Source organism: Cardiocondyla obscurior, linkage group LG09 (genome assembly GCF_019399895.1).
Source record: "Cardiocondyla obscurior isolate alpha-2009 linkage group LG09, Cobs3.1, whole genome shotgun sequence".
Lineage (NCBI taxonomy): Eukaryota > Metazoa > Arthropoda > Insecta > Hymenoptera > Formicidae > Cardiocondyla > Cardiocondyla obscurior.
The window spans coordinates 3,248,566-3,260,156 of record NC_091872.1 but is presented as its reverse complement, the minus strand read 5'-3'; the positions used below and the strand labels follow the sequence as shown (position 1 = coordinate 3,260,156).

General features: G+C 33.0%; 2 protein-coding genes across 2 annotated transcripts; one reads left to right on the top strand and one right to left on the bottom strand.

Moving 5' to 3' along the window:
* The first annotated feature begins 1,205 nt into the window (after nt 1-1,205).
* On the top strand, nt 1,206-8,566 carry Tango1 (transport and golgi organization 1). Its single transcript, XM_070662028.1, has 17 exons — nt 1,206-1,495; nt 1,590-1,723; nt 1,904-3,743; nt 3,915-4,067; nt 4,149-4,210; nt 4,286-4,420; nt 4,605-4,721; nt 4,814-4,891; nt 4,989-5,213; nt 5,347-5,514; nt 5,626-5,848; nt 5,936-6,074; nt 6,165-6,254; nt 6,408-6,504; nt 6,806-6,929; nt 7,299-7,826; nt 8,359-8,566. Exons 1-17 carry the CDS (start codon nt 1,324-1,326, stop codon nt 8,412-8,414), a joined length of 4,341 nt encoding a protein of 1,446 aa, XP_070518129.1. The 5' UTR covers nt 1,206-1,323; the 3' UTR covers nt 8,415-8,566.
* Nucleotides 8,567-9,377: 811 nt separating this feature from the next.
* Syx5 (syntaxin 5) lies at nt 9,378-11,110 on the bottom strand. The gene is made up of 5 exons (XM_070662068.1): nt 10,615-11,110; nt 10,251-10,507; nt 9,905-10,105; nt 9,709-9,830; nt 9,378-9,585 (listed from the first exon to the last, which is right to left on the bottom strand). The coding sequence occupies exons 1-5, from the start codon at nt 10,967-10,969 to the stop codon at nt 9,426-9,428; spliced, it is 1,095 nt and encodes a 364-aa protein (XP_070518169.1). The 5' UTR covers nt 10,970-11,110; the 3' UTR covers nt 9,378-9,425.
* Between the last annotated feature and the right edge of the window lie 481 nt (nt 11,111-11,591).

The window sequence follows — 11,591 nt, the reverse complement described above, 5'->3', positions numbered from 1 at the left end:
ACGGGATATTTAAGAACAGTAAAGTTACGTTCAACATTCGCTTTGCGTCAGCATGTAATCTAGCGTTATAATATTGATTAAATATTTATACAATTGTTTATAATATCGTATTACATATAATTAAGTAACTAATCGAAAAAAAAGAAAAAAAAAAGGAGTTACATTTCTCTCTTTGTATATTTGTCCAATGTTTATGGCTACGTGTGTTTTATATGAAGATTAGTTATCTCATTTTACAATATTTCTTAAATAATATTCTGCTTCGTTATTTACGGAATTTATGTTACGAGTTGTTGCAGTTTCTCACGATTTTTATTTCTATGAAGAATCTCGGAAAATAGGAATATCAAAATATACTTTATATATTACAATATAAAAAAAAAAATTAATAACCGAAGGAATTTGTATATATATAAAAGAAAAAAAAACATTAAATCTGCTATGACTTTCTTGATCTTTTTTAGAAATATCTGTTTTATCACATAGATATTTGATGTTTGGCAGGCAAATTACTATGAAACTGTGTTATGCGATACTGTAGAAATTATTTTATATTTTGCAAAGAGGCTTAAGTATTTTTTATATGTGTAAGAACAAAATTGGAGTTCTTTTTGTGAGAGAGATAAGAATGCGCACTTACATTGTAAAATTTCAATATATCTATATAACACTTTTGTGATGCATAATATTTAATATTGTTAAATCTGTAAATTTTTAATTGCTTTTATAATCTAGTCATGTAGAACAAATATGTTAAAAAAGATTAAGATATTAAATTCCTTCTATATATCACCAAATCATTTATTTATCTTCCCACAAATATTACCTTTAATAAATCACATGAATCTTAGACATGTAACAATTGTACTTTCTAACATCAAAAGATCTTGGTAATATTAATTGTTATTTTAAATTAAAATTAAAATCTCACTCAATCTCAATCTCAGAAAAATATTAATTAAATATTAAAATTAAATAGGATAGGAAAAAAGGTGCTCTTTAGGGATTTAATATTCAGATGTAATTAAATTTTCTTAAATTCTGAACAAATTGAAAGATTCAAAGATTAAATAAATATCAAGAGGACATAATCGGTAGAGACATTTCAAGAATTTTAAGAAATGCAATTCTAAAAAAAAAAAAAAATATATATATATAAAAGAAACAAACCAGATATCAAAACTTAATACGTTGATCAGGCGCAACACGGAGTAACATGGCGGTAAAGAAAATACGGAGCCGCTATCTACGAAGCCACGTAGTTTATGCTCACGCTGTACGTTCGAACGTGCACGAAGATCACGGAGAAGGCAGTGTCATTGTATGTTAGTAGACGTCAGTAGTGATGTGGAACTTTTCAATGGTGAAAACATGACGAAAATAAAGCCGTTTATAAATGCCACAATTCTGTGCGCTACAATAATTATCTGCGTCACACCGCAATGCTTAGCCGCCCTGTCAGACAAACAGTTATGCTACGACCCTAATTGTTCCGGTAATTGAAGCCATACTTTATCTTTAAATTCCACAAGCACACTTTTTTCTAACTGGATTGCATAGTTATCACTGCATTGTTTTCCGTTATTTAGAACCCATTTCCTTGGCCAAGACTATAATCTCTTACACGGCAAATGATCGTGAGGTGATGTCATTTGCTATCAATGAAAACGTCAAAGTTTTCAGCAAGGGCGCTGGAAAACGGACGGATTTATGGGGTGTCGAAGTAAATTTTAATTTTATTTTTTTCTACTCTGAATTATTATCGTTGTTATTGGCCTTGATATACGTCACGTAATATATTTTTAGCATTTATATTTTAAGAGTTTAATTTTTTTTTCTAAAATGCTTTAAGTTGTTTTCGTTAGAAGATATATTTTTTTCCATGCACCAATCTCTGTTCCAGATAAATGGCAAACGTGGATTTGCACCCAAAAGTTTCCTAAAGGAAACTACAATTCTAAAGCGTGATTTGTTACACGAAGTGCCTGTTTATAAGTTTGATGGTAAAGCTAACAAAGTTCAACCCAAGACACTCCAGTCAACAGAGGAGGAGAGTAGTAAAGGGCATTTATTGAAAGATAAATTGTCTGATGATAATGGGACTCCACTGTTGAAGTCAATAGATGAAAGTATCACAGAAGAACCTCACACAATCAATGCAGATAGTGTATCACAGTTATATGAGGTGATAGATGGTACTACAGTTTATGTTGAGAGTGATCCATCTGTACAACCCAGTTCTGTAACTGAAGCATCACGTGCTACTGCATTGCCAAATGAACAAACTTCAGTGACATCTGATTCTGAAAAATTATCATTTGATAAGAATATCAACAATAAAGAATTGAATGGCTTGGATACAGACAACAGTAATAAAGAACCTGAATTTAATGTAGAAAATTTAGAGCTAATAACTACTTCAATCTTAGATACAGCAGATAAAGATAAGATTTCCACACTTGATAAAAATGAGTTTAAAGAAGAATTAGCTACAAATATAGAACAAGCAAAAGAATTGGAAAGTAGTGTTGGGGAGAATGTACAAGATGACAATGGTGGTGATGAAGAAGAAGAAGAAGAAGAAGAGGAAGAAGATGAAGAGGAAGAAGAAGAGGAAATTACCAAAAATGTTGAAAATGATGGTATATTTGCTTCTATTACGAAAATGTTTAGCTCAGAAGAAACTGTAACAGTAGGAAGTACCACTATTCAAGATAACGGTATCACATCTACTCCTGAAACTGTTGTTGATAGCAAACTTTATTTAGACGAACAAAATGCTGAAGTTAAAGATGATGTAACTAAAAAAATTATTTCACCTACTGAAACAAAGATCGAATCAAGTATAGACCAAAATTTTATAGATAAAAAAGAAGTAGAATCACAGCAAGAAATTATACACGCCGATAAAAGTGCAAAAACTTTAAATGGCAAGATAGAAGAAGCTCCCATAATTATTTTGGAAAATACCACATCTCCTAGTGACGTGCCTTCGAATAATTTTGTACATGAAAATGCTGATAAGCCTGCCAAAGAATTGTCAATAGAACCTCTGATTTTAATAAACGATAAATTCTCTTCTAAAACAATTGATAGTCGCAGTGAAAATATTGAAATACAGAAATCTAGCGAGGCCGAGAAAATTGCAGAAGATGTAACAATCAACGATAAATATTCTGATAAAGAAAATTCAACAATTTTGTCTAATTCACAAGAACCTATAGACAAAAAAATCACTACGTCTGAAAGTGGTAATAACGTCGAACAAAAATTATCAGAAAGTAATGAAACAAATTTAGAAAATACAAGTAAAGATTCCAAAGAAACAGATGACCAAGTTGATAAAACTGTAATTCCTAAAGATTCTAAACTGTATCCAAAATTTATTGATTTGCCACCTGAAACGATAGAAAGTATTCCAACGAAATCGGTCTCTGAAAATCAATCTGTTGATGAGAATGTAGAAAAATCATTGAATCAGGAAGCTATAAATATTCAGATTAATAATGAATCAATTACACATAGTAATGTAAATAATGATTATTTAATCAATGACACTAGCTCTGATAATGTTCCTATAGAATCTAATGAATTCTCGAACAATGTAAAATCGAGCGTTCTCGGGGTAAAGCAATCGGTAGATTCTAGTCAAGAGAGTATGAACTCAGAGCAATCGATTTTAAACGACGTCCTTAAAAAACCAGATTTATCGACTATTGAGGAAAATTTAGAACATCAAGATAGTAAGTTAATTAAAAATATAGTTGAGAATATCAAATGAAGACAATTTATCTTTTAACAGAGTATATGGCTCATTTTCTTTTCTTGAGTTGAACTTTGTTAGTATATATATATATAATATTATTTTATTTTCGTATTGTTTATATTTAAATTTGGCTATTTTATATGTTTAGCTGAAAGTCAAATTGTCAGTTCCGTGAAGAAGGAAGAAGAAACCTTACCTGAATATGGTGATTACATAAATAATGAGGATAAGGTTTTATATGGAAATGAGGATAATGGTTTAGAGAACCCAGAATCCACAACCGTATTTGCCGAAATGGAGGGTAATTATTCTGATATTAAATATAGTTGAAAATATTCTTTAAGAATATAATCGTGTACAATTATTACAATCATTTGCACAGTTGTTACAGATAAAACTTGCATAGATGATCACAAATGTGAAATAACTGAGTTTGTGAACCAAGTAAGTCTCGTAAAGCATTTTCTATATATAACAATTACTTTATTACATGTAATAATGTTTTTTTTGTGATAAAAGGGAGATTTTGAAAGTGAAGAGGATAATTTTATTGATAGTACGAAACTGGATCATAATTATTGGAAAACACTTATATATCTGTGTATAACAGCCTTCACAACACTCGTATTCACTCTTGGATATTACTACATCGAGGTAAAAATATTTCACTTATATTTAAAGTACTCGAAACTGAATTAATTCAAACTCATAATTTAAATTTATTTTAAATATTAATATTTAAAACAACTGTATTAATTATAATTTTTTTTTCTGGTATATGACTAATAAAACGTATGCAAGGTATTTAAATAATATTATTTAAGAAATTTTTTTTTAGAACATAAGACGAGATGGACAACTCATCGCTAGGATTAATAAACTCGAGAAAGAATTGTTAGTTTCAACGAAAGAATGCGAAGTACTTAGTGAGGATCTAAAATCTACAAAAGATAAGGTGAGCAGTTTGATTATTCGCTAGTATGGTACGTTTTCTTTTTCTGTCATCGAAATTGAATAAATATGTGTACTAAAACTTAAATATTTTAGTTGCATTGCATAGAAGATAAATCATTTGGTTCTAATGAAATGGTTGTATCGCTAAAATCTGATTTAGCAAAATCACAGGTACATGCACAATATGTTTTTATTTTTATTTTTTATTTTGCCTATATTAATTCTAAATTGAAAATAGTATATCCTGTTATCGATTTTTCTATCGTAGAATGCGAAGGTAGAATTAGAAGAACAGGTGACTATGTTGGAAAAAGATTTAGAAAATGCAACAGAAGCTGGATTAGAACTCGAGCGTATGCTACGGGAAGTTCTGGCGTCGAACAATGAAGTTAATCCGCTAGCTCAATCAGTAGAAGATCTACAAGCACGATTAGATGCTCAACAAACTGCGAACGAATCTTTAACGAATGCATTGAATCTTAAGGCTCAAGAGGTAAGAACACAATTGATTTACAATATTGTTTATAGATGTTTTAAAAAAATTTTAACTTAATTTTTATAACGCAACATAAGCTCAATAAATTTAAAGTTTATATGTTAATTAATATACGATAAATTTAATGTAGATTGAGACTCTAACAATACAGCTTACCTCTGCAAAAAAGAGGTGCGAGGAACTTGAAGTAGAATATGTGCAAATACAGGATAAGTTGACGACTGAGAAAAATCTTAAAAATAATCTAGAACAAAAGTTAACCGATACAATACACACTTTGGAAAAGCAAGTGACCGAAGTAAGTTTGTACCTCTATACGTTAGTCAAAATTATTACACATTTATAAATAACAGTATATTTAACAGTAGATTCAGAATATATTATGTTTTTGACATATATTTTTTCTTAGCTGTCTACTGAGAAATCGTCATTATATAAAGAATTAAAAGGCAAGGAAATTGAGGTAAAAGAACTAATGGAAATTATCAATCAACTCAAGTCAAACAACTTAGATTTGGAAAAGTTATACGATGTATCTCGTATAAAAATTGAAGCAGTACAATTGCGTGAGGAAAGAGATGAATTACAAATACGACTAAATGATGTCGAAGGTGCTCACCAGTTATTAGAAGGTATTTTTCTTGAAGATAATTTTTTATTTATTATGGTCGATATTTATTAAATTAACTTTCATTAATAATAATACTTTTGTGTCACAGAGCATATGAAATTTGTTAAAGAAGAAATAAATGTGCTAAGCGATCAGTGTACGATCGCTGAAAAAGAAAAGAAAGACGCGGAGACACGATTAGAAGTTTTATCAAAGTTCTTTCAAGAAAAAGAAACCGAGCGTCAGAAGTAAGTAATATTTAATTACTTTTAGAGTTTTTTTTTATTTATGAGAATTTTATTTAATTATTAATTATTTATTATATTAATTTATTTTAGGGAGGAAGCTATTTGGTTACAGAAGCAAGGAGAAGTGGTATCGACAGTTGAAAGATTACATATGATGCAAAATGAAATTCAAAATTACAAGTAAGCATAACTGTACCATTTGATACAACGCTTACGTTAAAAAATAATTTTAATTTACAAAAGTTACGGTATAAGTTTTGTGCATATTGTCATGATTATAAAAAGTAATTAAACTATGCTGTAGTTAGTTAATTATAGAAAATTGAATTTTAGGCAACAAGTAGAGATATTAAAACGAGAGATCATGGATCAAGAGAGAGAATATAAAAATCAAATATCCACTCTAGAAATGAAAGCACATGAGCAATGGGTATATATATAAAATGAATATGATATGTTTTACTGATGTACACCGAAGAGTAGATATGGTGTTTTCTGTGGCGACAGCGGCTAGCGTACGTAGCGTACGTATGAGGCGGAGGCGGAGAATAAAAGAACGGGGGGAAATCGGTCATCGGCAATCCGGCCGGCGCGGTACATACATGCGGCACATGTGAAACTCGACGTACACGACTCTAAAGTCACGTTCGCTAGCTGTCGTCGGCGCAGCAAACGCCCTATCTGCCTTCCAGCGTACAACAGCAAGTATTAATATATATCTGTTTTATAAGGTCACTTCACGCCAAAATGAGCGCCGCTTGGAAGAATCGAAAGCTGAAGCCCGCCAATTACGTAATCACCTTACACTCGTAGAAAAAAGTCTAAATGATATCGATCCTGAAACTAAGCTACATCGTAAGTATTTCTGATATGAGATAGTAATTATATTCGTATTTAGTAAAGAATCTTTACCAAATTATTAAATATAAATTTTAGCTTAAATTAAATTTTATTGTCGGTCATTCTAGTAATTTAATACTTTTTTTTGTAGATAAATAATGATTTATTATAAGAGTTTTGTAGAAATTGTAATGTGTAGTAACGTTGCGATCCGTAGAGTAATTTAGCTTTTTAATAAGTAATTGTGTAATAAATCCGTATCATTTAAGATAATTAGTACGTTAGCAACGGTCATTTACAGACGGTGGATCGCAAAAAAAATCGCACGACGGAATTTATAAGCCTTTCGATTGTCTATTTTCTTAAACTTATTTCCAAATACAGGCCTGGAAGCGAACGGGGAAACGGCGACTTCCCCACCACTGTTCGCAGGAGCAGAATCGTCCAGTTCTCCCATAATGTTTAGCGGTTCCTCGGGAGTCCCGCCACCCCCGCTACCCTCTTATCTGCACTTCCCGCCGTATTTACCACCCTTACCACCCAATCTTGCTTCTGGTCTACCTCCGTACGATATTAGTCAACGTCCTCCGCCTCTCGGTGGCAGATTATCATCGCCTCCACCAATGTTACCACCGCCGGCGTTACATCGTCCTCCGGTTTCCGGAGGTAGGTACGAGAATGCCGGTTCCCCACCTCCGCCTATGTCTCCACCGCATATACTTCCACCGTACGATCACCACAGATCGCCACCACCTCCGTTCGATAGCGATCATATCCCACCCCTTCCTCCTCCCGGTTCGTTATTGCCTCCCCTCGGAGTGACACATCCATGGGGTGAAGATTCACTGCCGCACCCGCGCAATTCTGGCTTTCATCCTCATCAACGAGAACAACGTGCGCGCAATCACAAAGGTTTGTGTAAACGATACGAGATCTAGAGCGACGACACGCATTTCACCGGCACATTATGTAGCGTTTGATACTTTAGACCCACATAACGTTTTCCGCTCTTTTGGGAAGTTTGTACGTTTTTGTTACTGTTACTATCTACCTTTTTATTTTTGTGCATGCAAGGACACAAATGTTTCTCTAAACTGAGACAATTTTGGAGCACTATGGAAGGAAATAATCTCAAATAGATGTCAGGTTAAAGAGTATATGATCAATGATTTTAATTTAACTTAACGGTACATATATTTACGTTTGATTGTTAATCATTTTTTAATTTTTTAACCATCCTTTTTATTTATCGTTAAAAATCTTTTTGTGAAATTTAGATGAGAACTTTGATTCCGGAAAGTTTTTATATTTCCTTGTTTTAGTGTAATTTACTTTTCACAATTATTCTATGTTTTAAGCGGTATAAATTTATTCCGTTATTTGCGTGTATCGTGATATTTAATACATCAAGATATATTTTATTAATTTATATTGATATTTTTAGGTTCCTTACATTCTTCGGGAGAATCACTGGACAAGGCGCATCATGGAAAAGTCTAAGTTTTATATCTTGTTATTTAATATACTTGTACAAAGGCCAAATCATCACTGTATCAGTGAGCGTTTCCATTGTATATCAATCTCTATCTAAAAAAAAAAAACAAAAAAAAAATTGGTGTTGAGAATAAAACCGCTTTTATTGTTGCCTCTTATCTCGGGATATTGTTGCCTCTGTTCCGTGACGATGATTCATTCTCTCGCTTGGCTCGTTTCGTGCCAAACGAGAGCAAACGTCAGCTGTCAAGGAGGAGGTTTTAAAGTTCGGTTTAATTTCTAATTGGGACGGAGTGTTTATGCCTTAGATATCAAATGTTCAACTCTACATAAAATATTATAATAAAGGTATTATAACCGATGTAGATTATAATTGTTATATATGGTTTTGAAAATCGAAATTAATTATATTGTTTTATTATGATAGATTATCAGAGTTATTGCGAATTTAATTATATTAGATATTATGCACGCATTTTGCCTGCGTCATTTACTCTAGCTTTTTTTTTTTTTACATTAAAGAAGACTGTTTTAAGTTGAATAATTTTTAGCAACGAACTATGAATGTATGTATCTTACATAGTACTTTAAACACCTTTTTTTTAAATATTAAAAAAAATAATAATTTAGCATCAGTTGGCTCGTGTACTTAAATCAATTTTTTATTTTTAATACTTTATTTTTTTTTATATAAAATGTAATATGTAAAATTTTATTTATTTGTAAAGTTGTTTTGCCCCAAAAAATGAAAATTATGCATTTATTATCTATAGAAATATTTTCTTTTTACATTTTATATTCAGAAAAATGCGAGATATACAAGTGGTGTAATATTTAAATGTACTTACAATATTCACAATTTAGGGAAAGGATGAGGAATGCGCGCAATATCTTTCATTTTAGCCTGTATGTATGTCACAGCTTCATAAAAACTGTTTCTCTTTCGGTTTCTTATATCACAAAAGTAGATATGGATGAAAAAGTGTAATGATATTATAAATATAATTACCGATAGTGTTACGCTAAAAACACTACAAAAAATATAAAGAAAAATATCAAGACTGCAAATATCTTTATCATGAGCCATCTATTGTTTGTCACGGACTGAAAGTATTTCAGTATTTCGGTGTGGGCAGCTTCCACGTTTAGCTCAGTATCTTCTATATTGCTGTCTATCCTGCAAATCAATTACGTTTGAATTTGAATTATTAGACTCGTGAAATATTTCGATAACAAAAATTTTTCTCGAAATAATTGTCCGTTTCATTTATATGTCATACGCGCGTTATTTTCTTTTTACCTTTCAACCATTTCTTCTTGTTCCTTCACCATATGAGCCAATTGCTGAAAAATACCACCTAATTCAACTATAGTAGATTCTATATTCTGCATAGTTTCAGCTCTTGATTGCACATATGCATCCTGTAAAAAAATATATACGTGTATCATATTATTTCTTGTTATAATTTTATCTCAGATTTGTTGCCATTACTTACAGTATCGTCTTGAATACTGTGCTGATGTAACTGCTGACTCATTACGGGCTCAAGGTCTATTGCCACTGATGAATTACTATTAGAAATTTCTTCTTGTAGCAATAAAGAACCTTGCCTACTGGAAACAACACTCGGAGGAATCATAGAGGACACAGGTCCTTGTGTGAACTGCTGCCTTCTACTTTGCTCCTCTCTCATATTCTGCATCAAACAATATGAATAAATATTTTAATGTTTTATATAATATTTATAATGTAATATTCATATTTGTAAATGTTAACTAAAATTTATTCGAGCAAATAAAAGAAATGTTAAAAAGAATATATTCTTTACTGACTATACATACCTCAGAACGAACTTCCAAGACACTTTTGAAATGATTGGACATATTAGCTAGCTTCGACTGTAATGCCATTACGATCGAGGAAGAATGCGAGGCCATATGATGACTTTGGGAGGAGCCTAAACTTTCTTTTTGAGACTTTCCAAGCTCCTGCAGCTTCCCAATTTGTAGATTTAAGCTTTTTAAATCTGTTTTTATAATATTCGTAAGCTCCTCGATCTCCTTGTGTCTGTCGTTGAATATAGACTTTTTCTTGGCCACTACAACATACATTAATTATTATACTTAGAAAAAAAAAAAAAGAAAGCGGGATTCTTAACCGCTTGAGCTACGTCCATAGCCGAGCAACGGTGCAACGGGCTCTTACATAGGGCGAGCTTCTCCAGCTTCGCGTACGTGCTGGCGATGTTCTTGCCAATGTTCTTAGCTATCATCATGAAGTTCGAGTAGCTCTGTATCTGGCGTGCGCGACGCGGGTTCTGCAGGTTCGCGGCGGTGCGCGCCACGGTCCTGCTCTGCATGGAGCGGATCGCGTTAGCGAACTCATTGGTCCTGTCGCGGGATGTCATCGTGGCCGTCGTTAGCAGTTGCTCGGTATCCTCGGTATCGTCGACAGCCTCCTCGTTCAATCCGCCGCTCGCGCCGTCTCCATCGCGATAGTGCCGCGAGCCCCCGAGTTCGCGATTCGCCACGGACCCTACGTGACGTCTACGTGCTGACATCGCAGCATCCTCTCAGCTTTCACCACGTGCGCGCGTGTCCCGAGGGCCCCGATCACCACCGGGTCCGGTAACGTCAACAGATTGCAACGGTGGCGGCGACGGCGGCGGCGGCGGACACGTCCGCATGACACCTACGTGACGCGCGCGAGCATGTGTGCGTGCGTGCATACGCAACTGGGTCATAGAAAAGGCAATTCTGATGTGCGGCAAAGCTTGGAGTCGAACGGCGACTGCGCCATTTCTCACGTACTTCCGCCGAACGCTCGTGGAAGCGCGACTTTCAAATCGCAATTGCTTTTTTTTTCTACGATATTAATCCTCAAATAAAAATCTGGGTTAAGGTAACCTAATACAATTTTCAAGTTAGAATTCTTATAAACTTTCTTTCGTTTCCTTTTCAAATAATTCTAGCATCGTTGTTTCCTAATAGTTGGCGTATTAATTTAAAAAAAAAAAAAGTTTAAAATTAATATAAGAGGTTTTTAGATGTGAGCAAAGAGAATTAGAATGGCTAGGATAGTGTACCATTTAAGGATTAAAACAGAGAAAAAAATTATAAGTGATTGTTAGCGGAACAATAATTATTAGTAGTAATAACTGCCCATTAATTAAATTATATAAA

Excerpts from the sequence above, each read along its gene's own strand:
- Syx5 (XM_070662068.1), bottom strand. The coding sequence starts at position 10,969 with ATGTCAGCACGTAGACGTCACGTAGGGTCCGTGGCGAATCGCGAACTC. Across the intron at positions 10,508-10,614 it reads GCTGGAGAAGCTCGCCCTAT|TGGCCAAGAAAAAGTCTATA; the intron begins GTAAGAGCCCGT and ends TGTATGTTGTAG. Across the intron at positions 9,586-9,708 it reads CAAGAAGAAATGGTTGAAAG|GATAGACAGCAATATAGAAG; the intron begins GTAAAAAGAAAA and ends ATTGATTTGCAG.
- Tango1 (XM_070662028.1), top strand. The coding sequence starts at position 1,324 with ATGTTAGTAGACGTCAGTAGTGATGTGGAACTTTTCAATGGTGAAAAC. Across the intron at positions 4,722-4,813 it reads TAAAATCTACAAAAGATAAG|TTGCATTGCATAGAAGATAA; the intron begins GTGAGCAGTTTG and ends TAAATATTTTAG. Across the intron at positions 5,515-5,625 it reads TGGAAAAGCAAGTGACCGAA|CTGTCTACTGAGAAATCGTC; the intron begins GTAAGTTTGTAC and ends ATTTTTTCTTAG.